Source organism: Marmota flaviventris, chromosome 9 (assembly GCF_047511675.1).
Source record: "Marmota flaviventris isolate mMarFla1 chromosome 9, mMarFla1.hap1, whole genome shotgun sequence".
Lineage (NCBI taxonomy): Eukaryota > Metazoa > Chordata > Mammalia > Rodentia > Sciuridae > Marmota > Marmota flaviventris.
This window is the reverse complement of record NC_092506.1, coordinates 55,906,897-55,934,830: the sequence shown is the minus strand read 5'-3', so window position 1 is coordinate 55,934,830 and position 27,934 is coordinate 55,906,897. Positions and strand designations below refer to the sequence as shown.

General features: G+C 38.0%; 3 protein-coding genes across 8 annotated transcripts in view; all 3 read left to right on the top strand.

Moving 5' to 3' along the window:
- Positions 1-353: 353 nt before the first annotated feature.
- Positions 354-27,934, top strand: Or10a4 (olfactory receptor family 10 subfamily A member 4). 4 transcript variants are annotated; one of them, XM_071616419.1, is made up of 3 exons: positions 354-441; positions 24,785-25,604; positions 26,180-27,934. In XM_071616419.1, exon 3 carries the CDS (start codon positions 26,574-26,576, stop codon positions 27,546-27,548), a length of 975 nt encoding a protein of 324 aa, XP_071472520.1. In that variant the 5' UTR covers positions 354-441; positions 24,785-25,604; positions 26,180-26,573; the 3' UTR covers positions 27,549-27,934. The 4 variants fall into 4 exon arrangements, with proteins under 4 accessions (XP_071472520.1, XP_071472519.1, XP_027798199.3 ...); XM_071616420.1 differs by lacking the exon at positions 24,785-25,604 and adding an exon at positions 20,980-21,035 and having other exon boundaries at positions 362-441; XM_071616418.1 differs by having other exon boundaries at positions 24,785-27,934.
- Positions 363-27,934, top strand: part of Znf215 (zinc finger protein 215) — a 68,022-nt gene continuing 40,450 nt past the window's right edge. The window contains exon 1 of one of the 3 annotated variants that reach the window (XM_071616412.1): positions 363-441. The gene's annotated coding sequence lies outside the window, so the exon portion shown is untranslated. The remainder of the gene's footprint in view (positions 442-27,934) is intronic. The other 2 variants (XM_071616417.1, XM_071616413.1) reach the window with 2 other exon arrangements.
- Positions 406-1,371, top strand: LOC114098251 (olfactory receptor 10A5). Its single transcript, XM_027942393.3, has one exon. The coding sequence runs from the start codon at positions 406-408 to the stop codon at positions 1,369-1,371; it is 966 nt and encodes a 321-aa protein (XP_027798194.3).

Here is a 27,934-nt window from a genome sequence, read left to right as displayed (position 1 = left end):
TACTTGCCTTACTTTCCATTGTAATTACATTTCTAGAGATTTTATAATTTCACATTTATATGTTCTTCAGTGAGATCATGAACATTGGATAGGTTTCTCAAAAGTTTAGAAGTTTTAAGGAACACCGTTGTCTCCTAAAATGTATTCCTTGGTGTCTCCTTCAGAGATTCATGAGTCTGACATTGCTTGACCTTTCTAAATATGTTAATGTACAAATAGGAACATATCAACTCTTTCAGATACTGATATAGGTCCTTCTTAAGCTTAGTGTCTTTATTCTTAGCAATTACCCTTCCTCTTCCAACAGAACCTGATCTTCCTTTTCCTGAAACTAAGGGGGAATTTGAAAAACAAATGCAGAATCTCCCAATCAACAATTTCTCTTCGTGACCACACTGGGAATTTATGCCTACATCCATGACGGCAGAAAACTGGACAAGAGTAAGTGAGTTTATCCTCCTGAGCTTCTCTTCCCTACCTACCGAAATACAGTCACTGCTCTTCCTGACATTTCTAACCATCTACTTGGTCACTCTCATGGGAAACAGCCTCATCATTCTGGTGACCTTGGCTGACCCCATGTTGCACAGTCCCATGTACTTTTTCCTCAGAAACTTGTCCTTCTTGGAGATTGGCTTCAACCTAGTCATTGTGCCCAAAATGCTGGGGACCCTCATTGCCCAGGACACAACCATCTCCTTCACTGGCTGTGCCGCTCAGATGTATTTCTTCTTCTTCTTTGGGGTGGCTGAATGCTTCCTCCTGGCCACCATGGCATATGATCGCTATGTAGCCATCTGCAGTCCCTTGCACTACCCAATCCTCATGAACCAAAGGACACGTGCCAAACTGGCTGCTGCCTCCTGGTTTCCAGGCTTTCCTGTGGCTACCATCCAGATCACGTGGCTCTTCAGCTTTCCATTCTGTGCCACCAACAAGGTGAACCACTTCTTCTGTGACAGCCCACCTGTGCTGAGGCTGGTCTGTGCAGACACAGCACGTTTTGAGATCTATGCCATTGTGGGGACCATTCTGGTCGTCATGATTCCCTGCTTGCTGATCTTATGTTCCTACACTCGCATTGCTGCTGCCATCCTCAAGATTCCATCAGCTAAAGGGAAGCACAAAGCCTTCTCTACCTGCTCCTCCCACCTCCTTGTTGTCTCCCTTTTCTATGTATCTTCAAGCCTCACCTACTTCCGGCCCAAATCAAATAATTCTCCTGAGAGCAAGAAATTGTTATCATTGTCCTACACTGTTGTGACTCCCATGTTGAACCCCATCATCTACAGCCTGAGAAATAATGAGGTGAAAAATGCCCTGACCAGGACCTTCCACAAGGCCCTAGCTCTCAGAAGCCACATCCTATAGACATTATGATATAAGAGTAAAGTTCATTAAATGGAGCACAATCAGTCTCACATTTGAGTTTCCTCTCTGCCACTTTTTACATGTCCATTGGAATGAAATTCCATTCCTGAAATGGCTTTTGGATAGCTCACTAAAGAGGAAGGAATACAGAAATATTTTAGATGTCTTATTGCCACCCACAAAAGCTTCTCTGCCTACCCATTATCAACTGTTTTTTTTTTTTTTTTTCTTATTGGTAGTGTTGGTCTTTCAACACTTGTGTGGCCAAGTATTTTCAGATATTCATATTCCTGTGTAACATACATTTTGGATAGTATGAAACTGCTAGTAACTTTAAAACATGGATCATACATAGAAAAAGAAGAAAAACCTTATCACAAATCATCTTGCCATTTTTTTCCTTTAGCCAAATCTGACCATCTATTTATCAGATGGAAAGTCCTGTGATCCCTCCCAGTACAAAATTTTTCTCACTATTTTACTTCAGTTTTCATGCCCTTGAAGTTGTTTTAGTTAGTTCTTTTCAGCTTATTGCTATACAAAATGGGTAGAAAAAGTGGATCCATAACCCTCATGTATAACCTCGATAATCATTTCTTTCCTCACTACACTTTTCCCAGGAAGAATGAACTGAGCTCCATAAGTTGTCTATCCCATATTTAGGTTCTTATACTTTGTTAAAGTAATATCACTAATTTTAGTCATGGTGCTGCTTTCACTGAAGCTAAAATAGATCCTAACTCCAGCATAAGTATTCTTTAACCACAAAAATAGTTCTCACTCTTTTTCAACCTCCTAGTACTCTATTTTGTAGACATGCCATAATTTATTTAACCAATTATCTACTGTTAAAGACCATGCTACAAAGAATAGCTTTATCCTTATGTATTTTTATAGTTCTGTTTTACATGTGACAGATGTAAATCTAAAAATTAGAAATCTTGAGCAAAAGGTAAATACACTTATGATATTATATATTGGCAAGTTTTCTCCCAAAGTGATTGCACAATTTTAAATTTCCATTAGCAATTTATAAGTATGCTTGTTTTCTGGTAGTTTTGTTTTCATCAATAGCATTTGTCATAAAACACCTGGAATTTTCCTTATTTAACATATAAAAAAATTCAACGAAATTTTAATTTGAATGAAACAAATTTTGAAGAATAAGAAAAATATAGGTAAGTAAATCAGAGAAAAGTTATGACTTTCATTCAAATTTCTAAATTCATAGTTAAGATAATTACCATTGGTGATATTTTGGCATTCTATTTTTGCTTCTTGAAAGATTTTGTTTCACCTTTACTTTAGCCAAATTCATCCCATCTTTCAATGTTCCACTGTGATTCCTCTGACAGCACTGCCTCAACCTGCATAGCAACAATAAAGGCCAACTGGGACACTGCCCTCTGATGGAGAAACAGAAACCCAGAACTAGCTCCACAAGTATATTTTATAAGATCTCATAATCAGAAATTTTAACTATAGAGGCTTTGTAAATTGTTCAAGGCTTGAGAATTTTCAAGAGGCTTTTTTTTGTATACTAAAAATTTACAGAGCTAGAAACATTTCTGTAAATATCCTGCTGTTAAAGTGTCAGGAACATCCTGCAATTACCCTGCTGAACCCAGAAAACCCACTGGAATGGAACATCTGGTAACTATTAGCAGCAAAGCCAAGTATCAAGGCTGTTCACGTCCTTACCTTTTGGCAAGGAATGTTTCCCAGGCTTAGCTTTTGCCTATACCACAGGATCAGCCAACAACCAGGGCTCATTTACTGTACACATCTACCCCTTTTTAATTTTTTTAACTACAACTAATGCATGTCTATTTGGAGGTGTTGAACTGGGATCTGATGAGCTTGCAGCTGACTGCAAAAAACAATACAAAATTAAAGAAAACAAACCCTATGAGATACCATGTAGTATATTTTAGCATATTCCAAGGATTGAAACCAGTTAGGTCATCTAACAGGTTTTCTGCAAAACTGGCGGGAGATAACATGGGAATCTGACTTTCCTGCATGGCTGGATGTAATGATGCAGTTGCAAGAGATGTAAACTAACATTGTTATGATTCCAAATTTCTAATAGATGCATTTTAATCTTTTTCCAATTCCATTGGGAACTATCATATGGAACAGGTGTTACACAAATAAATTGATAAGCAACATGGCATCATAATTTTTGTCTGAACTTAAGACTTTATATCTGATCACCTAGGCTCATTACTGTATCTTTAAAGCATTTAACTTAGCTTTAGGTTTATTATCAATAACCTCCTGAATTTGAAAGGCCAGAGTATTGACGAAATAGGCTGTTTGGATGCCTCTCACAAGAGCAATGGAGTCAGTGATTGCAGAAGTAATTACAGTACTTAGGATAACAATACCAAAGACTACAAGTCCTCTGGCACAGCATGATCAAGTCAACTGATTATGAAGTTCCTGAAGAACTTGCAGCCCTTTATCTTGATACAAGTCATGTGTAATACTAGTGGGAAGCATAAAAAAGGAAGGCTATTATAAAACCAAATATCTTGATCTTTGTTATGTCTAGTCATGCAATTAGAGAGTACAATTAGTACCTGTACAAAACATCATTCACTGTCCATTTTTATGATATTAGTATTTTATATTAATAATACATAAGGAGACCGAACACATGCTCACGGGCTAGTGGTACAACCACTGGTTACATCTGTTAGTGATGGACTAGTAAAGTTAACAAAATCCAAAGCAGCAGCTAGAAGCCATAAATCCTTCTGAATATTTTCTGAACCTGTGGTCAAGATTTTACTAACAAATCCCCCAGGAGTAATGAATTCATTATGAGGATGCACTGAATCTATGGGACCAATCCAGGACATATGACTCACACTGGGAAATGTTATGTCTTACAAGAACTAAGTTAGCACAATCTAGCCATTGGGGGAAAAGTCCCTGATTCTAAGGAAGTGGAACTAGGGCAATAAGGAAGCAAAGGGTATTTGACAGAGTTCTTATCACTAGAATTAAGAAACCCTATTTTAATAATGGTTTGTATATATTTTTGAAAATCTCAAGAACCAGAAATTGTGGCAACATGAATGCCACCATAGGATGTTTTATATTCCTGGGACACTTGTAAGTACTCAGTTTTTTGACAAATAGGGGCCTCAGCACTACACCCAGAATAAGTATAATTAAATTAATGAGAGAATAATATGATAAATTGGCCCACCACCATGGCAGAGAGATTTGTGAACACTGGAATAGATCCTCCTGCCCAGAAAGCAGAATAACTACAGGAGGGTTGGGAAAATATGTTCAGAAAATTTCTCCTATCTTCTCCTATCATCATATGTACCTGGAAACTTACAATGGCCAGCATTGCTATAAACATGGTAGCCTGTGTCACAGAGGCTCCTTAACTCTCAACAACATTCATTCACTGGTTTCTTGATATCACCCCAAGTCAGAGGATTTGTACTTAGTGTGCCTTCCATTGGTTGTTTGTTCAAAAAATTTAAAGTAAAAAGAGCATAATGTAATTGATTCTGTGGAAATGGATAATACCTCTCTTCCCATTTTTGTTTTTGAAGTTGAATCTTTAATATTTTATTGGCACACTCTACTATTGTTTGTCCTTAGCATTGTTTGATTTTTTGTCTTATGAATAATATAATAGGAAGCACAAAAGTGTTGAAAAAAGGAGCTGGCATAAGACAGACCATTATCAGTTTTGAGTTCTTGGAATTTGCCCACGACTGCAAAAGCAGCCAGGCAATGATTAATTACATGTTTAGAACTTTCTCTTGTTTGTACTATAGCAAAAACAAAACAAAAAAACACGAGACTATGTGTCAATAGACACAGGTACCCACCGTTATCTTTCAAACTCCTGTCAATGTGTAACATCCATCTGGCAAATGTGATTTGGTTTAACGCCTCAATGATTTATGGCTGTTAATAAGATCGGGAAGTGAATAACACATTGGGAGAATTATTTGACTATGGTCTGGGCCTGTTCCCTAGTAAGATAAAATTCTTTGCATAAACTGGAAACATGTTAATGATGTAGGTCTTGTGATACTTGGGCTAGGGAATAAGGTGATACACATTGTACTGATATAACATTGTTTCCTTATACTAAGATCCTGTAACACCTGAATGAGCATTGAATGTGCCCAATAAAACATGGATAATATCATTGTTGGATAGTGCTTTATAAAGATTTAAAAAGCTGAACTGATATCTCAGCATTAGTATATCCAGTTGATACCAATGATGAGAATAAGGACCAAGTCCCATTCCCTCGGTGTTGAAGATTGAACACTCCAGAAATGCCAAGGCAAACATACAAAGCAAGTTTTATTTAAAGGATAGAACAGAGATAGACTTCTCCAAAAAGAAGGGGCCCCAGATATGGGTGTCCAAGGAAGTGGGGATGTCCTACCCCTTTTATACATTTTAAATTCTTTTTGTTCTCATACTCTCTCCTCCCATCCTGTCTTAATGACCCAAAAGGTGGAATGATCCAAGGATGGGAACAAAGCCACCCAGGAGTACAGGCAGGAAGAGAGCCACACAGGGACTACTCATTAGCTCCTTCTAAGGAGAGATTATTCTCTGGAAGCAGGTAAACTTAGCAACAGGTGGAGGAAGGAAAGGTATTCACATTCCATTCCCTTTGAATCAGCTTCAAACTTTCTAACTCAGCATAATCATTTATTATTTACCCAAAATGTCATTTGCCCCCCCCCCAGCCTAAACCTCCCTCTGAGAAGGAAACCCTTACTGCCATAAGGGAAAATGGACGATGACCGCTCTGGCTGCTTCAAGCTGAGAGGGGGAGATGTGGGGCAAGCAGTTTGGGTTCCCATTTAAGAAGGTTTTGGGTCAGTCAAGGGGTTTATGACAAAAGTCTGGTTTGGAAGCAACAAGTTGTAAAGTCATCATGGAGGTGGGTGCTTCTATGAGAGAAACAAGAAGATATGAGTACAGGAATGAGATTAATGCAAAATAAATGTCATAGCAGCTGGAACTTGTCAATGATTATCGTGATAATAGAAACCAGTAATCTCTCACCAGGAAGTGTAAGAGCTAAAATGTTGTTCCCCTAACAAAGCCAGTGAGGACATGGCTTCTATTTGGGAATGTACATTTTTAACATTGCCAGAGTTATCAGGATTGTAAGCACAGCACTTAGTTTTAATAATGTCACAGATGTCCTCGTAAGATATATTTAAGATATCTAATGTCATCTAATTTTTGTAAAATATTTCTTTATTGGCATAACCTCTGTATTTAGTAGAGATCCCTTTATTTCTGTTACTTAGAGCTAGATAATCATACTAGCAAACATAGATCAAACCTACCTGTGTAGGAGGTTGGGTAGATTTGTAAGCCTTAAAATGACTATTGATTAAGAAAACTTCTGACTCTGGTAGTCTCTTTTGATAGTTATCAGGCACTCCTATCTAAGAATTCCTCTTTTTTAGCCTCCAGTCTTACTTGCTCTTGGTGGGGCTAATACAAGTGTACATCTTAAGTTACATTAAAAGAGCAATTGTCTTTCCTTTTAAAGGCATGGCTCTGTTTTGGTAATAACTGTTTTGCTGGATGTTTAAGACAAAGCTGGTCAAACTGACATTGTTCCTATCTATTTTTAAGAGTCAGCTGATTACCCACAGGGGCTCATTCTTAGGAACTTGGGAGCAACCTCTTAGCACATTTAGTGCCATCTGCCAGGATGGGTCAGGGTCTCCTTGACCAGGTGGCTTCCCTTGGAAGCATAAGGGACATCTCCCTCTCCAATGACCCTCCTCTTTGCAGCATGTTCACTGATTGGCTTTCTGTTCTCTAGGATCTCAGTGATCCCCCTGATCTGGAGGTCATGTGACCCAGAGTTGCAAAGCTCTTAGAGAAGTCTCCTTGTTCCCTGAGTTTAAGCTGACTCAGAGGGCAAGAGCCAAATATTGGCAATTTTTCCTTGTCCCTTTTACTTCCCTAACTTTAGTTTTTAAGCTTTGGTCTTAGACATCCAGCAAGCCAGTTTCACCAGTCTTAAATAAGCTTAATGGGTTTTACCTTTAATGTCTATAACTTTATAGTTATTTTGGTCCTTCTGTTTAATTGGGGTCATTATTAGTACTGGAAGTCAACCTTACCTCCTATTTGTCTTATAGATTTTGGCCTATTATCTTAAATTAACTCAGTTTGTTATATTAGAAGTTATACTTCTGTAAAGTACTAACAAACAATAGTTATAAAGTTTATAAGAAAAATATAAAATGAAATTAACAAGAGTAAAAACATAGTTATTTCGTATAATAGCTATGGACCAAGAAACACAATTTTTATAATCCAAACTTTTACTTTAAACTTTAGTTTGAAGAACACCAGCTTGATAAGATGTTCTTCTAAACCTTATACTTTAAAGACTTGTATATTTGGAAGATATGACTACATTTATTATACCAAGAAGCCAGTAATAGCATCACAATTATACTGATGTTCTTATATTAATAGGTTTAGCTTTTTCTTTTAATTTTTTAATATTTATTTTTCAGTTTTCGGTGGATACAACTTCTTTTTTTTAAAATTTTTTATTGTTGGTTGTTCAAAACATTACGTAGTTCTTGATATATCATATTTCACACTTTGATTCAAGTGGGTTATGAACTCCCATTTTTACCCCGTATACAAATTGCAGAATCACATCAGTTACACATCCATTGATTTACATATTGCCATACTAGTGTCTGTTGTTGTCTTTATTTTATTTTTTTATGTGGTGCTGAGGATCGAACCCGGGCCACATGCATGCCAAGAGAGCGCGCTACCGCTTGAGCCACATCCCCAGCCCCTAGGTTTAGCTTTTAAAGAAAATTTTAGACTCAGTAATGTAATGTAATTCTCTAAAATAATAGTTGTTGTTTAACCAGAGTTGTGCAAAACCTAATCACTTTAAGACAAGTTCCTCTAAATAATAAAACTTAACAGACACAAGAAATTGTCTTGATAGATAAGGTCAGATTAATGTTTTAAGAAATCTTTGTTACTTCAACCCATAGAGGATTAAACTTTGGTTTATATCAGTACATTTATATTTGACCTGAGGAAAAAGCCTTAAATAACTTTAACTGATCGTGCTACTTACATATAACCAACTTAGTTACACATTTTTGAAATTTTCCCTCCATAAACCTTCTATAACTTAGACATTCTACGGCTTTTTACCATACAAAAGAATTTTTCATCCAGAAACATTTTTCCTTCTACTTTCCATACTAAAATATATTTTCACACCGAGAACCTTCTTATATTTCTTTTCTAGCTGTTGAACCCTGTTTTAATATTCACATCCAGAAACAACCGTTATAAAATATTTGGACTTAGAAAAAAATTACTCCATTTTAATAAGGTGAAATGATTTATGTTTTTATAGTACTTTAATTGAAACCTCTTTTATTATTTGCATATAAATTACACCTGATAGAATCTTCACTCTTAGTATTCTTGCTTTAGTGAAGACAGAAATAAAGCAATCTCAAACCTTTTTTATTTATCAATATATGAAAACACACATAATGTTTAAATATATTATCTTATGAAATTTAAAAAGTTAAGAGTACTTAAGTTTATATTTAGCAGTTGATGTTTTAGCATTTTAACTTTGTAAATTAAGCTGATATCTCCCCTAACAGACACATTTATGAAGATTAATCCCATTGATGTTAAATCTAATTTACTCATTCTTAACTATAAAAACCAAGATATCACACAAGTATAGTTAACAGTATGAGCCATCTCTTTCTTGTTGAAGAATAATCATAGAAGCAATGGATATTACATTCTAGACATTTTATAGAAACCAATACACTTAACTATCTGACCATCTAGAAAAAGTTGTGAGTTAATAACTTTAAATACATGTTTCTTCTCATCCATTTACCTAATTTAAATCAAGCTTTTAAAGTCATATTAACTAAAAGGTATTTGGATCCATATCTCATTTAAATTTTGATTTATGGAAACTCATTTTTCTATATGACTATTTTGATACCATGTACATGTTATGGACATAAGCACATATGTAGACACAACAATATAAAACACAGGTGGGCATACATACATAAAACAGACAGAAACACAGATCTTGTATCTGTTTGTAGGTGAATCTCCACAAGTAAGAGGCAATACTGCAGATGTTTATTATAAGCCTTTATTAGCCTTGACCTGTTAGAAATTAAAATAGGGCCTATCAGATTTTTACATTATGACTTAAATACAAAGCAGGCCTGTACAGTTGGAAATGCTAGGTAGTCTGACAGACATGATGGACACTGAAATCAAAAGTTCAAATGGCCTCTTGTCCTCGATGGCTATCAGATTTATTCCCAATGTCACCATGTCTATGTCCTTCTTAGGATTTTGTAAAAGGAAATTTTTCCCACTGTATTTGAGAGCTAGCCCTTGAAAAATTGGCCTTTGTATAAAGATAGAGTGTAAAAACCTCTATAGTTAGATAAAATAAGACTGATCAGAAAAAATACATTAAGTAAGGTACACTGGATCAAATGTGGATTCACCATAAAACCATGAGCTCAAAATAGAATTTAAAAAAGAAAAATCAGGAGTTAAAAAAAAAAAAAAGAAGAAAGACAGGGCTGTAATTACTCTAGTAAAGGACCATGCAGAACATTTTTATCAGATCAGAGTGCACTTTGGGGCTCAGATTAGAGTCAGTTTAGATATCTAAAGAATGTAAGAGTCCTGAAATCCTCAGGTAAAGATTCTCAAGGTAAAGAAGACTAGTATATATGCTATCATTCTATTATCCTTCCTGTACTGTAGTGTTTAGGGGAGGAACTTTTTAAGAAAGCAGGATGGTAGGATAGCCAGTCAGGCTGCACAAGCAGCTTGAATTCAAAAGTAACATTGTTTTTTCTTCAATCCCAAATCAGTTCTCTGCAAGCCTTGCAAGCCCTGTAAGTCTCTGAAACTTACATTTCAAATGCAAGCCTTGGAGAGATAGAGATCTGGCAGAAGCTAAATAAGGGAAGGTACTGTTTTGAGCTCGAGAGGCAAAGCCTCATGTATAAGGCATTTTAACCATTTTTTTCTTTTATAAAATCAGTCTTTTAAGGTGTGGTCCTATAATTTATGTTTCCTTCGGGGACTAGTTTCTATTCCCCCAGTTGATAATAAGGTCAGGTTGGATGCAGAAAATTATGAAATAGTTCATTTTTCCAACTGTGATTAGGTAATTTCCTAGGCCTGGAAACAGAAGAAAATGAGACACTTTTTCTTGAGCATCTGTGGGTCAAACTTATCCCAGTTTTTCAGTATTTAGGCTAGTGGCGAACCTGGCATAACTTTTAGGACCAAAGCTCCTCTCTGAGTAAGAAAAAAGACAGGCACCCATGCCAGAGAAAACTGTCCAGTTCATTAGGGATCTCTCCCCATGAGCTTCTGATGGGCCAGGACATCCATCTCTTACCATGTGGCTCTGCCAAATTCTATTACTGTCTTAATTAACAGAATGCTAGGAACTTTGTTCACCCCATGCCAAAGACCCAGGAGAAATCACACCTAGAGGCATCACTGATCATCTCCTGCTACTATGAACTTCCAAATGTGATAATCCACAGGGGGGAAAAAAGCCAATGATGGGATACATTTCTCTGCTTTGTGGGCTAAAGGAATCTCCAGAGGGTAAGGAAGACATCTAGTGGTCATTAGATGCTTAACGCCCTTTTCCTGGAGGATTTTATGGAAGGGGTGAATTGCAAGTGCCTCTCTTGTGCATCCAAGGAAATTTGTGGAGCAGATTGGAGCACAGAAGCAACAATGGGAATAATCCCTGCAACAACAATGGAAATATTCCTTATGGGTTTATAAAGGTTTAATATGCAAACAAAGAGAACTCGGGCATTTCTTTATGAACCACTCCATGTAAAATGTCCCTCTTTCCATGGCTAGCGTTCGATCAATGAGGGGAGTGGGTTGCTTGGAAGGAGTGAGCATAGGAGAGTGCAGTATGGCTCATCCAGAGGAATGTGTTATTGGGGCTTTTACCAGTGCGACTTAATTGTCCATTTGCCACAAGTCTCTATCACACCTTGGGCAGTAAGGAGGGGAGTCAGGAGAAGGAACCTTTGAGGTTCACTGAAGTGGCCCCAGCAGAAGCTTGCAGTTGTTTCAACCCTTTTTCCATCTTCACACACCCAAAGACAGACTGGGATTAGAGATATTGTGTATTCATGTGGGAAGTACTCCAAGACCGGACAGGATAGTGAGAAATGGCTTTGGCAGAACCCAAAATGCCTGACCTGCAAGACAGAGGATTGACAACCATCTAGGCTATGAATCCTGTCACCTGAGTCTTGTACAATGGCAGCTTGCACTAACTGCATTTAATTAGCTAAGGGTGCCCATTATTGGCACAGAAGAGAAAGGCACACCTCAAAATATGTTGGGTGCATGTAAAGGAGCTTACCTTGGTGACGGTCTCAGTGCAACCTCCAGAGATGATACCAGTGATGAGAATCAGGGCCAAGTCCCATTCACCCGGTGTTGAAGATTGAACACCCCAGAAATGCCAAGACAGTCATACAAAGCAAGTTTTATTTAAAGGATAGAACAGAGATAGACTTCTCCAAAAAGAAGGGGCCCCAGAGCTGGGTGTCCAAGGAAGTGGGGATGTCCTGCCCCTTTTATACATTTTAGATTTCCTTTGTTCTCATGCTCTCTCCTCCCATCCTGCCTACATGACCCAAAAGGTAGAGTGATTCAAGGGTGGGAACAAACCCACCCAAGGGTAGGGGTAGAAAGAGAGCCACACAGGGGCTACTCATTAACTCCTTCCAGGGAGAAATAATTCCCTGGAGGCAGGTAATCTTGGCAACAGGTGGAGAAAGGGAAGGTATTCATATCCCTTTGAATCAACTTCCATCTTCCCAACCCAACTCAATTATTCATTACCTAGCTGACTGTCCTTTTGTACCCTGGCCTCATAATGGTGGTCGCTTCAATCACCAGAGATGCCTCCACTGCATAAGCACTATCACTGTAAATATTTACAGATTCTGATGAAAATAGTTGCAGGGCTATTACTCAGCCTTAAAAAAATAATAAAATTATGGCATTTGCCGGTAAATGGATGGAACTGGATAATATCATGCTAAGTGAAATAAGCCAGTTCCCAGAAAACCAAAGGCCAAATGTTTTCTCTGATATGAGAATACTAATTCACAATGGGGTGGGGACCTAGGGAGGAATAGTGGTACTCTGGATTAGACAGAGGCGGGTGAAGGCAAGAGAATGGGTATGGTGGTAGGAATGATAGTAGCATGAATCAGACATTATTACCCTATGTGCATATACGATTGCACAACTGGTGTAACTCTACATAATATACAATCAGAAGAAAGAGAAGTTATACTACATATATGTATGATGTATCAAAATGCATTCTACTGTCATGTATAACTACTTAGAACAAATTTTTAAAAATTTTTTAAATTGATGCTGGGCAAAAATTATGTCTGCATGCTGTGTGGAGGAAAGGTTTGTCTGAAAAACCTTAGACTCTTTTTGTTATAAACTCTAGCCTTACCTGAGTTGGATCCATCAGTAAAAAGTGTTAGAGCCAGGGAAATTGGTTTAGTGGAAACAATTTTAGGGAAAACAAAACTGGTCATAGGAGCAAACTATAAAATTTTATTAACAGGGTAGTGACTATCTATTTGGCCAGAAAAATTAGCAAGTATAATCTGCCAACTTGTGAAGTACTGCCAAAGCAAATCTTGTTGCACAGTAGTAAAAGGTACTATAGTAAAAGAAGGTTCTAGCTCTAAGAGCTGCTGCACGCAATATGGAGCTTTTGCAATGAAATGGTATTAAAGATTTAGAAGGAGAATGTGGCAGGTGAAGACATTCTATAATTCCTGTTTTTTGCCAAAGGATTCCCATAGGACTATGAGTAGTAGGAAAAATTAGTACTTGAATAGATTATTTAGGCCAACCCTTATAAGTTGAGCCAGTTGAAAAACAGACTCTACCCAAGTCAGCGCAGCTTTAGGTTCTGGAGTAAGTTGCTGAGGGGAAGACAGAGAGGGATCTCCTTTGAGGATATTGAACAAAGGTCCCAAGTCTTACGTAGTTCATTTTAAAGAAGGACATAACCAATTAATGTGACCCAGGAGTTTTGGGAAGTCATTGAGAGTACATAAAGTGTCTCTCCTAATTTGGAATTGCTGGGGATGAACTGTGTGACCTTCACACAGACATTGAAAGGGAGAAAACTTTTGAAAGTTGGCATAAAGTAGGGCTGTCAGCCATACCCTGTGGCAACGCTTTCCAGCAATATCATTTAACTGTCTCTTTAAAATTTTCCACAGGGACACCAAAAGCAAAGCGTTTATGATCCTTGGGGTGCAAATAAGTGATAGGATAAAGGAACAGCAGTAGGTGATTGTAGTCCAGGCTGTAGAGGGCCCATCACCTCCACAGTTTTGTTGACTGCCCTAAGGTCCTGCAGTAGTCTCCGTCTTCCAGACACTTTCTGAATCACAAAAATAGGAGTATTCCAAGAACTAAAAGTAAATTTAGTATGGTCAGCCTGAAGCTGTTATTGTACTAATAACTGAGCTGCTTGAAGCTTCTCTCCTGTTAAGGGCCATTGATCAACTCAAACAGGTTCATCAGAAAGCCAGATGATTTGGGCTACTGTTTTCTGGGTTGGAGAGTTGAGGAAGGCCCCTAATTAAAAGATGAGGAAACATTATAGCCTAGCTCTTTTGGCCCTTGTTGGTGAGAGGCAGGAATTGGAAGTGGTCTACCTTGTTGCATTTTACCTAATCCTTTAATAGGGTTAAAACCTGGATTTAACACTTGAGAGGTAACCACTGAGTTGGAACTGAATAATAGGACACCCTTGTCAGCTAATATATCTCTTCCCCAGAGATTAAAAGGAAGATTATCAAGGACATAAGGTTTAACTAATCCGGTATTACCTTCAGGATCCTCCCATCTAAGTTGTTGAACACTTTGTTGGGGCAGGGAAACCTGACCAATACCTTGTAAGTCTGCAGAGGCCATATTTAGAGACCAAGACTTTGGCCAGTTCTTTAGGGCAATGACAGAGACATCAGCCCCAGTCTCTATCACACCTTGAAAAGATTTTCCATTTAATTTTAATTCAAGTTCTGGATATCCCTGTTTAATCAATGGTGACCAATATACCCTATCAGAGGAGCCAAAACCTCTTTCTTTTCTAGGTTCCAGAGAAAGAATTTTACCAGTCAGCCTATAAGGCAAAAGAACAATTTGTGCTATTCTAGTCTCAGGAAGAATTTGAACAGTAGTATTAATTGCTTGTGTCAAGACCTTAATTTCTCCTTCATAGTCAGGATCTATGACTCCTGGTAACACTTGAATACCTTTCATTATTAGACTATTTCTTCCCAAAATAAGGCCCATAACACCCTGTGGCAGGGGACCATAAATTCCTGTAGGAATAGCCTGTGGGCCCATCTCTGGAATCAATACAAACATGGAGGTGGGACAGAGATCCAATCCTGTGCTTCTAGGAGTTGGCATGGTAGAGGTCCCTGACTGAGGGTTTGCAGGTTTCCCCAGCCTAGGTAGGGTAAGTGACAGACCCCCCACTGTTTGTCGGGGTCGGGGTTGGCCCAGTGGGCAGCTTCCCTGCTGAGGGACTAAAGGATGTCCATTTATGTCTGTGTGTGATTTACATTCCTTTGCCCAGTGATTACCCAGCTGGCATCGAAGGCTTATCTCTGGATAACCCTGATTCCCACTAACCTTTACAGAATTAGAGCACTGTTTGTAATTTTTGGCATAATGCCCAGACTCACCACCATTGAAACAAAGTCCCTTGAGCTTATCTTTTTGCTTGTTTGGATGAAAAACTTCTTTTAATGCAGTGGCAAAAGCCACCCCTTGAATATAAGATGGCCCAATATCTGCACATATATGAATAAAGTCACTCACAGTACCCTTCTTTCGATAAGGGCGTAATGCATCTTGGCAAATCTTAGTTGCATTTTCAAATGCCAGTTGTTTTACCAGAATATTTCCAGCATCAGGATCTGCAATAATTCTATGTGTAGCCTGATACAAGCGAGCCACAAAATCAGCATAAAGCTCATCTGGTCCTTGTCTAATTTTACTGATATCTGTTGTTTTTTCTCCTTTTGTTGGCAAACTCCTCCATGCTTTTGTTGCACATATATTTATTTGCTGATAAGCTTGTAGTGTATAATTTAGCTGATTTTGTAAACCCTGAAAGGCTCCAGTCCCTGTTAACATCTCTGTAGTAATATTTACACCATGTGTCTGATTTCTAACTGCTTGTTCACCACTGGCTTCCACCCAGTCTGACTTCCACATTAGGTAATCTCCAGGACTCAAGCATGCCTTAGCCAGAACCTGCCAATCATTTGGAGTCAGGGCATTATTGGAGATAGTATCAAGCAAGCTAATAACAAATGGGGAAGTTGGCCCATATGCCCTAGAAGCTGTTTTTAGATCTTTTAAGGTCTTAAAAGGAATAGGCTCACACATATGTAACATTTGTCCAGAATTATTTGGATCAGCCCTTTCAATTACAGGAAAAATTCGAAAGCCTGAAATATCTTCCCCAGCCTGTCTAGCCTCTAGTAAGCTCAGTTGGAATGGGGACAAAGCCAGCGGCCAGGAAACAGTTGATTTTCTTGATTTAGCACCTAAGGTAGAGGGCACTGGAGGTACAGTTAAAGTCAAAGCAGCAAACTTTTTAGTTATGTCCTTGTTATTATCAGAAACATCTCTCTTTGCCCGCTGATGCTTATCTTGATTCACCTCAAATTTTAATTCTTGTTCATATTGCAAGGGCAATGATTTACCACCTGTAGCTGAGTTTGCCGCCATAACCAATGGAGGGGGAGGTGATGCAGAGGGCAGACAAGACTTTAGAGTCTGACACCCACCCAAAGTTTGTCTTAGATCTGTTGCCAGGGTAGAAGAGGGTAATCTTAATTCCTCTTGAGTAGGAGTTAAACAGTCCCTAATTAATGACCATAAGGTAAAAGTTTGTATGGGAATTTTATCTGGACCCTCACTAGTATAGCGAGTTCGCAGCTGCTTTCCTACCTTCTCCCAGGTATCTAAATTTAAAATGCCTTCCTCTGGGAACCAGGGACAAGTTTCACTGACAAAATTTAAAAATTCAGCAAGCTGATGACTTTTAATGGGACACCCTTGAGCTTTAAGCATTATTCTAAGCACTTGCACATAAAAGGTCCTCTCTTGAGAACCTGAATTTCCCATGTTTTACAACCAGCCACTGATAGATATCCCGCTACTGATAAGCACTCCTTACCTGCAATCTCTTCTTTTGTTGCCTCAAAGTTTTGCTATTCTACATAGTGACCTCTTCTTTTGTCAGGATCTCAAAATTATATATGCACGTCTCCCAGGAGAATCTCCTCATTTGATTCCTCTTTTTAAAGTTCCCCTGTACCAAGGATCTCCAGTGGGGTCCTGGAGAAGAACACAGAGACCTTAAAAATCTCAGGCCAAGTGGAACGTTGCCCTCTGATGGAGAAACAGTAACCCAGAACTAGCTCCACAAGTATATTTTATAGGATCTCATAATCAGAAAATTTAACTATAGGGGCATTGTAAATTGTTCAAGGCTTGAGAGTTTTCAAGAGCCTTCTTTGTGCACTAAAAAGTTACAGAGCTAGAAACATTTCTGTAACTATCCTGCTGTTACAGTGTCAGGAACATTCTGCAACTACCCTGCTGTACCCAGAAAACCCACTGGACTGGAACATCTGGTAACTATTAGCAGCAGAGCCGAGTATCAAGGCTATTCACTTCCTCACCTTTTGACAAGGAATGTTTCCCAGGCTTGGCTTTTGTCTACACTGCAGAATCAGCCAAAAACTAAGTCTCTGCATACAGCATGAATTACTCTCTCCTGTATGCATCTATTCTAAGTTTATCAATACAAAATTTAAATTTTGTGTACACTTTTATGTGTTTATTTTTACATTTATTGTCCACCAGAGTATCTATAACTTTAAAAATAAGACCCACACAAGTGTTTCTATTTTAATATGACATAAGCACTCCTGAATACCTTATGTTTTGCAAATCTTTGCACTAAAAATATTAGGAAGAAATAGAGTAACTATTAGGGTCAGACTCAAAATATATGCATCTTTGAAACCAAAGTATTACCAGAAACAACAGTTGGTACCTAGGAGACAACAGAGACCATCCAGGCAGAGAGCTCAGTGAGGCTGAAGGTTGCCACAGTGGATATTTAACATGAATAATAATAGAATAATAAAAATGCCAGCAGTGCTTTAGTTAGAATAACAGTGTTTGGTACTAAGATGATGCGGATGTATGTGACAGTCTTGAACCTGAGAGGCAGCCCATAGATTGTCATGGGAGTCAGTACCACTTTTCAAGGGCCATAAGCTGCACAAAGCAAATGACACTCCTTTCAAGGACTCCATCCTCAGATTTTTTTCTGAATCCTTTCATGAGTAAGTTGAACCAAACACAAATATTCAAACTCTCCCTCAAGGATATGAATTAATCATCAGAAACAATACAGTCTAACATATATTGAATACATCGTTTTCAAGGCATCTTTATTTTTCCCAACAGACTAAAAAATGGCACATCATAATATAGGGCAGCAATAGTTCTTATCTCTCACTTAAATAGTACCCCTCTTTGAGATTGCTAGGACTCAGAAAGTAACTCATAATTATTGATTTACCTCTTAAGCCTTCTATCTTGGCCATCCAAATACATGTCTGAACCTTTGAGATTGCTATTCATAATAACATCATTATCTAAGTCCCTCATGTCCATATATATGTTCTGGGTAAAAGAACATAGTGCTGATATTTTTGCACCTACACGCTTTTCTTCAAGTTACATGTTCATTGCAGTTATAATTTGAATATGATGTAATTTTAATATGATACTTTGATGTTTGTTTTTATTTTTAAACTTTATATCCATTAGGCAAGGTGAATTTACTATGAAATCCTTAGTGCCTGGTACATGTTAGACAACCAATGAAATTTTTTTTTAATAAAGGAAAAACATTCAAAGTGGCTCTTTGCTTTTTTTTTTTGCCATTGGAACCCATGTTAAAATTGCTTCTCTTGCAAATTCTACAGTGAGACTGAGGGAGAAGAAAAGGATGAGAGGAAGAATGATAGGGAGAGATAAGGGAGCTGTATCTACTTGTTGTCTTTAGATGCAATCTCAACTAAGCATGGGATCTAACAAGGATTTGGAGTATATACTAGACAAAGAAAAGGACTACCAGAGGAAACAATAAATAGCTATTCTTTTTCACCCATGGAGCCACCTCTCTATTATTGCTTGTGTTGAGAATGTGGAGAATCCTATAGAACAAGGCATAATTTGAAAGTGCCATCTTAATCAAAACAAACTATCTCAAACTTTTTAGATGGGAGTGAGACAAAAATTATGTTGAATATGACTTGTGGACATTTTAAAGCACATATATTTAGGCACCATGCTCGATAACAATCAAATAAAAATGAACAAGTCAAATGTGGTTACTGCTTTCAGTAAGCAACATACAATCAAACAACTACTTCAAAAGCATTGTGAGAAATGTTCAGATATCCACTTGAGGCTACGAATGAACCCCTTATCTTCTGGAGGAAATTGTGTCCCAAACACTGACCACACCTTACTCTCTTGATTTCAATTCCTATTCCAGGAGGGTTGGGATTACAATAACACTTTCTTTCCTCATCTTAACCTAGAATTAATAACCTCCCCACCTGATTATTGTCTTTGTTAGTATTTTCACTTGGTTTAAACAATGATTAATTGATTGTCTTTCTTATGCCTGAAAACTTCTCCTCCAGCATTAAGGTCAGAAACACTCCTGAGAACCAGCCAATTAAGATCAAAAGTAAGGGAGATATTTGGTGTCAACATACCTTATATATAATCAGAGATATGATAAATTATTGTATAATGGTGTATTAAGAATTGTAATGCAAAATAAATAAATTTTTTAAAAGTATGGGAGATATATAAAAGAATACTGACAGGCTCTTTTAATCTCTCTCTCTGGAGTCCACACCCTGGAGGGTAAAAAGACCACTGAGTTTTGTCCCTTTGCTTTTAGTAAGCAACATACAATCAAACAACTACTTCAAAAGCTTCACATCTACCGGAAAAGTTGAAGCTGAAATAAAGACCTTCTTCCAATTATAGGAATGCAGAATTTTCATGAATTTTGGCACTCCTGGGAATTCTCCAAAACTCACACTGTCAGAAATTAAATCTATGATTCCACTTGAGGAAGAAGAAATATTGGGGGAATCACTTCCCTATAATAAACAGCAGGGAATGAAATAGTCCTGAGACCCAGGCTGGAATCCTCTAGAGTAGTTGACGCAGGCCTAACTCAGATCATCTCTGGAGTGATGAATGCTGCACAGCTCAGAGCTTCTTTATAGGGACTAGACCAGCAACAGCCCAGGATTTACTTGGGGTGACTGGCATAGCCCTGGGACGAAGCTCTTTGGAGAATGTGACAAAGGCACAACTCAGAATCCACCAGCAATGTGGACTGAGATGAGCAGAACCCAGAGGGTCTCTGGAATGACTGACAAACACAGAATCAAAGACTTCTCTGGAATGCCTTGCTTGTACAGAAAAGCCATAATTTAGGACTCCCCTGGAGTCACTCATTCAGAAATTTTCCAAGGCTGCTTTAGAGTGACTGACACAGACCAGGGCTTCTCTGGAATTTACATAGACGTCACTTGCAGGAGGTGAGTAAAGGGGTATAGACTTGAAATTTCTTGTAAAGAGAATGGCTCACCACCAGAAATATATTCTCTCTGACACATTTCTGAGAGACGTGGAATGGCATTAGAGATTTCATGCAAAGGACATGGAGTTTTACAGGATTTAACAAATCAGGGAAGCTGGGGAAGGATAGAACCAATGATTATGTATTTATACTATGCTTTGGAAAGCTCAAAGTGTTTGCATATATTTTACCTCAATCACTCTCATAAATCATCCTGTCAGTTGGGGAGGGTATTTTTTATAACTAACATTTTACAATTGAGAAAAACCATAACTCAGAAAAGTAAAGTGTCTCGCAGCTTAAAAAACTAACATCCAGAACTTGAGCTCTGAATTCATGATACCAGAGTCCTTGCCATTATAGCTATGTGGTCTCAAACGATTGTTTATGCAGTAGTTTCAAAGAGTTCTCTTAAATAGATTATCTAGTTCTTCTTTATTGGAACAAAACACAGAATCCCCAGATATTATGCCTAGAAGGGGACACTCTGGACAGAGATGCAGCTGACTGGACAACCTCAACTTTTTCCCAATAATCTTCCCTTTCCCTAGCATTCTCTCTCCCTCTCTGATGGCTACAGTCACAATCACAATTATCAAAAGCTCTATGCTGCACAAGAACTAAGAACAGTACCTGAATTGTACTGCACTGAGAACGTTCAATGGAAAGGAGACAAATGCAAAGTCTTGAATCAGGTTTCACATTATGTTTCTTACAATCGATAGGCCTTCATAAGATACAGGAGGGGCATTTCATGGCAAAGGAGAAAAGCAAAGACCAGGTGAGTGGAGTTCTGAGACCCTGCCTCTTCCTTAAGTTCAAATCCTCTCTGAATTTAAGAATTACCATTCCCTGTAAAATATCACACCCCTGCTTGGAAAATCAGAAAACTTTTATTAGTCATATGAAAGTTCCCTCAATTTTATTAGCTGATTGTACAATGACAGTGATTCTCTGATACTTTCTGGATTTTCGATCTGAGAATCTTTTTGTCTTCCAAGCCTTTTGTAATATGTTGGCCAATGTCTAACTAGATTCATTTTGTTGCCTATCCTTAAAATATTCTTAAACTCTGTTGTGCTTGCAGTTTTTTTTCACTTTCAACTGTCATAGGTCTATGCTATACTTTTATTACTTTGTTTTATATTTATCCAATACCACTTTATCAGAAGGTTTGATTTAGAATCTTTATGAAGTATAGAAACATCAAAATAATAATTATGACAATAATAATTTAAGTTCGCATAATGTACAATTCTACATTTATTTCCATCTTTCTTATCAGACAATAATTTAAAATATTGTTTAAAGGGTTGTTTTTAATAAACATTTAAAAATAGTGATCACTTTAGCCCATCATGAATTCACTAAGAAATTTCATGACAAAGAACCTTAACATTTTAAAACATTTTAATATGGCAACAACAATCTCATGAAAAAAATTCACCAAATGTGTTAGTGAAATGCAGATAAACCATATCAACACTGAGATCTAACGTCAGTTTCCTCCAAGGGTCTTTTTGGTCATCCCCATCCCTCACATGGGTATAATTAACTGCCGCAGTCTGGCTGGGCACAAAATCACGAGCCACTCAAGCAGGAACAAAGTTTATTTTTTGAAACTGCCGCCAATGTCCGGTACGCGCCTGGGAAGATTTTTTTCACCCACGCGGCCTCCTCCCAGACCGCCGAGAGAGCTCCTCCCCCGGAACTCCCTCCTACTGTACTTCCCCAACCAATGGGAACTCTCCAGGAGTCCCGTAGCCCGCCTAGGTGAACAGCAGGAGTCCAATATCCATATGAATGCAAATCTTAACATAATCATATCATCTCAATGGCTAGCTGGCGTCACCTTTCGACCAAAAATGCCATGCATCATATACTTGGCTCTTAGCAATTAACTACTGTGTCCTTGTGTTCGTCATACCATTTTTAAATACCTTTATAACAATAGTTTATATAATAATTATTTTTACAAATAGCAAAAATAGATAGACCAAGTAAGTAATATCATTAAAATAAAAGTTAAGCTGGGTATAGTGGCACAAGTTTATAATCCCAGCAATTTAGGAGGCTGAGATCAGAGGATAGCAAATCCCAGGCAGCTCCAACAACTTAGCAAGGCCCCACGCAACTTAGTGAGACCCTATCTCAAAATGAAAAAATAAAAAGAGTTGGGATGTTGCTCAGTGGTTAAGCACCCCTTGGTTCAATCCCCAGTACCAAAAAATAAAAAAAGTTAATTGGTAATCCTACAAGAATTTGTTATTAGTTACCAGGTTCTAGGCAATGTAACATGGATACGATAATGATTTGGGTTTCCAAGGAGTATTGTAAGACACATTCGTAAATATAATTATGATACTAAACCATTGTGATAAAGGTGTTTTAAAATGCTACGATGAACAGAGTACAGAGTGATTAATTATAACCATGTGGGAGAAGGGGATGACCAAAAGGCCTCTGGAGGAAACTGATATTAGATCTCAGTGCTTATGGTTTATCTGCATTTCAGTCATTTGGTGAACTTTTTCATGAGATTGTCATTGTACATTATAGAGGTATGTTTCAGGTGTTAGCACATCTAATTGTATTTTTTTTTATACCCAACCTGTGTCTAAAATGATTTAAGTTTGCTGGTATAAAAAGGTAGATGGGGGGCTGGTGATGTGGCTCAAGTGGTAATGCGCTCACATGGCATGTGCGGGGTGCTGGGTTCGATCCTCAGCACCACATAAAAATGAAATAAAGATGTTATGTCCACCGAAAATTGAAAAAAATATATTTAAAAATTCTCTCTATCTCTCTCTCTCTCTCCTCTCTCCTCTCTCTTTAAAAAAATAAAAAGGTAGATGGTTTTGCCCAAGAGGTAAAAATTGGTGTGAACCCATTTTGGAATATGACTTAGCTGATAGGTCTCAAGATCTTGACTCTGTCCTGTGAAATATTTTGATTCAATATTTGAGGGAAGTGGACATCCATGGTATGCTAAGTGATGCCAAGCTGTCATAATAAAGTTTTTAAAATATTTTCTCAGAACATAACAAAAATTTTAAACAAAATAAATTTACCTTGGAAGACAAAACCTAAAATAGCACCTATGAAAACAAACAAAAAAACACTCTGCAATCTGACCTGAGTGGCTCAACTAAAGAAACAACAGTGGCATCAAACTGCTTTTAAAATAATTGAATCTTAGTCTACATTAAATATTGAGCAGTTGGAGTTAAGTCCTCTGCTAGATGCAAAAGATACCAGTGGTCTCATTTGTCCTCATGGTGTTGACAATTAAGAAAACATAAATAGATATATACATACATAATTATAAAAGTTCTCTAATTGAGATTTTCACAAAATATTGAGAAAGTAAAAGAAATAATTCCTTGATTCTTCCAGGAGTGGAGGTGGGGGGTGGGGGTGATCAGGGAAACCTCACAGAGGAAGTGATGAGATTCATGAGGTGAGCAGAAAATTATGTGTACTTATTAAGAAGATTCTAAGACAGCCATGTGCACAAATGCAAAAATGGGGTAAAAATTTCTTTTTGTGTGTGTGCAGGAAACAAAAAGTATTCTGGTGTGACATCAGCTTTGTAGGGGACTGGAATCTGGGAAAAGAGAATGAATAGGATTTGTCTCTCTTATCATTCTTTATATCTTTGCTAATTTTATGATACTATATAATATTCTTTTGTGTTTATGTCTAAATTCCTTAGAATGTGTGTACTGTACTTACCTTATATCTACATAGATGTTTCCCTGATTATTTCCCATATTTTCTTCATTTTCCATTAATTCATTCAGTAACAATACACTGAGCATCTGCCTTTCTAGGCACTGGGGTAAAAATGTGAATTACACAATTTCTATTCTCAAGAAAAATACTATCTAGAGTATAAAATAGTCATAAAGTAATGATTATTCTAAAATAAGGACAATGGAAATGGTATTCCACTTCTCCAGTGTTTCTTCTATATTGGAATTCTCCCCCATCTTTCAAATTGGTCTTCCTTTGCTCTTATACTGCCACCCTATGCCAAATGCTCTAGTTTGTCCTCGGCAATGGACTCAGACTCATTGCTATTCTGAAAAAAATGAGTGAAAGTGTCAACTGATGATTAAATTCATGACATGGAGTCAGACCATCTGGGATACCTTCCTAATGCCCACACTTCCTGGCTGCTTACCCTTAGAAATTTATTACTCTATTTTTCTGTGCTTCAGATTGCTTTATTGTAAAGTTTGCCTAATAAATAGTACCAGCATTTTTAAGATGTCATGAAAATTAAATAATATCTTCAAAATGCTTAGAATAGAATGTGATATTTATTTTCATTGTCACAGATGTTCATTCTTACTGTGAAAATAGATGAAACATCAAAGAAGTTTTTATAAAAGAAGTGATAACATGGTTAAGCTTTTACAAGTAAAAAGGAATCAGCAAAATATTTTTTAAACAATTTTCTCTTTTTTTTCTCTCCCCGCCCCTCCTTTATGCTTTACCCATACTCCATTTCTTGCTTCTGCTCAGGACTTTACACAAATATTATTTATTCAGTGAAACCTTCCCTGACACTCTCCACATCCCAAATGCCCATATTGTCTACTTTTTTCTTCTCTGCTGCTCTGAATACCATCTAACATACTTTATGTTCTCCTAAAATCATTTGTTTATAACCTATCTTTCCTATGAGAAAGTGAGTTCTATGAGAGCAGAGATTTTTGTTTATTATCATCTTCAGTATCTAGAGCAGGACCTGGCTTACAGAAGATAATCAATATTTATTATTATTATTATTAGTAGTAGTAGTAGTAGTAGTAGTAGTAGTAGTAGTAGTACTAGGGGTTGAACTCAGGGGTACTCAACCACTGAGCCACATCCCAAGCCCTATTTTGTATTTTATTTAGAAACAGGGTTTCATTGAGTTGCTAAGAGCCTTGTCATTGCTGAGGCTGGCTTTGAATTTGCAATCCTTCTGCCTTAGCCTCCTGAGCCACTGGGATTACAGGCATGTGCCACCACACCAAGCTAATCAATATTTATTGAATAATTAATATCTCATCTTAAGTATTGAACAGCAGAGCCTACAGGCTGTTTGAGCTATTGTTTGGATAAGAAGTAGGTTTTAGAAAGTAGATTCAGCTGGGCATGGAGGTGTAGGCCTATGATCCCAGCAATTTAGCCAAGCCCTAAGCAAAATAGTGAGATGCTGTCTTAAAAATAAAAAAAAGGCTAGGGACATATCTCAATGATAAAGTGCTTCTGGGTTCAATTCCTAGTACCAGAAAAGAAGCAGAAGAAAGAAAGGAGAGTCAGCCTTATCATCATCATGATAGTAACAATAATAATGGTTAGCATTTATTGAACATTTTTAATGCACCTTACAACATTCTAAATGCTTTTAGATTTATTCCCCCATTCAAGTTTTCAGGATCCCAATGTTGAAACTTAGTTATTGATACAATAACAAAATCTTCCATTTCTTTTTCATAGGATTTTATCGTATTAGTCACACTAGCATATTTGAGTTGGACTTTACTTACATATAAAATACGAACCTCAGATTTTCTTGAGAATCAAGACACAAATGAACCAAGAGTAATAGATGAAAAGCTTCATACTCAACACATCTAGGTTTGGTCCATGGTTTTGGCACTATCTCCTGTCTGTGTTCCCTTGGACCACATACAGCCACATGGAGAGCATTAAGCCCTGAGATAAATATAAACCCATTTCTATGTTGTATGTCTTTCTGTTTAGACTGAAATTTTCTGAGCTTAATAATGGAAGTTCCTACAACATAGTGAAGTATTCCCAAGTATGGGCCTCCTCAGTTGGACCTATTCAGCTCTCCTCTTTAGATATCATTTGATAATGTCTGTTCATATTTACTGATTTTCTCCTTCCCACCCTTTTGCTTTGCAGAAAAGATGTCCTGACTGATCTCACCACCTTTCATATGCATCAAGTCTCCTTTCTCCAGAAACACTTATCTAAGCTTTCTTAACACCACTGTCAAATAGAGATAGAAGTAGGAACATAGCGTGAAGCTGGGACTTTGGACATTCTCCATTTAAAAAAAAAAAGTCATGTGTAGCTATGCATAGAGCATCTCGTTAAGTCTGGAAAAAAATGAAATTCTACCAAAAATGTGTAATTCCACTGATCAAATTTTCTTTGTTACATATTAGAGAGGACAGATATTTGATCTTCAACAACTATAACAAGGAATGCAGAGAATGAGGACACAGGAGCTTCCCTTTTTTATAGTATACCAGGGTAAAAATAACATGGAAAATTCTTCCTCTCTAGAGTTTAAATGCCCAGTGAAATCTTGGGCAGGAGAATGATGTGGGGAAACTGGACAACGGTCAGTGAGTTTGTTCTTGTGAGCTTCTCAACCCTTTCCTCTGAGCTTCAGGCTCTACTGTTTCTCCTGTTTTTGGCCATTTACTTGATTACTCTAATGGGCAATGTCCTCATAATCCTGGTCACTACAGCTGACTCTGCCCTGCAAAGTCCTATGTACTTCTTCCTCAGAAACTTATCCTTCCTGGAGATAGGTTTCAACTTGGTCATTGTGCCCAAGATGCTGGGAACCCTGATCATCCAAGACACAACCATCTCCTTCCTTGGCTGTGCTACTCAGATGTATTTCTTCTTCTTCTTTGGGGCTGCTGAGTGCTGTCTCCTGGCCACAATGGCATATGACCGTTATGTGGCCATCTGTGACCCCTTGCGCTACCCAGTCATCATGAGCCGTAGGTCCTGTGCCCAGCTGGCAGCTGCCTCTTGGTTCTCAGGGTTTCCAGTGGCCACTGTCCAAACCACATGGATTTTCAGTTTTCCCTTTTGTGGTCCCAACAGAGTAAACCACTTCTTCTGTGATAGCCCTCCTGTCATTGCCCTGGTCTGTGCTGATACCTCTCTGTTTGAACTGGAGGCCCTGACAGCCACTGTCCTGTTCATCCTCTTCCCTTTCTTGCTGATCCTGGGGTCCTATGTTCGCATCCTCTCCACCATCTTTAGGATGCCCTCAGCTGAGGGAAAACGCAAGGCCTTCTCCACCTGCTCCTCCCACCTCCTGGTTGTCTCCCTCTTCTACAGCACTGCAATCCTCACGTACTTCCGACCCCGATCTAACACCTCTCCTGAGAACAAGAAGCTGCTGTCACTCTCCTACACAGTGGTGACTCCCATGCTGAACCCCATCATCTACAGCTTAAGGAATAATGAAGTGAAGTCTGCACTGAGGCGGGTTGTCCACAGGACCCTGGGCCCTCAGAAACTGTGACTGACAGATGGAAACTGTGACTAACAGATGGAAACTGAAGAGGTAGCATGTAGAGACAAAGGAAAGAGAACTGAATTCCTCAAGAGGGTTTTGGTCTCTACTCTTCCCAGGAGACACAGTGTGTGTGCCCACTGGGATTTGGGACTTTTGACCAGGATCCTCTTTTGAAAGAAAGGACATGAGCAATGAAATCAGTACAGCAGGCTCAGTATGCTGTGAGACTACGGTAGAGCGGACTCTTCATAAATGAGGATCCTCTGAAGGTTGAATTTCTATTACAATACACCATTTTTTATGTTTTAACATTGAGCTTCTTCATCCATTTCATTTTATGATCTTGTACTTGACTTTTCTTCTATTTGCCCAAAAACCCTATCTACATATTT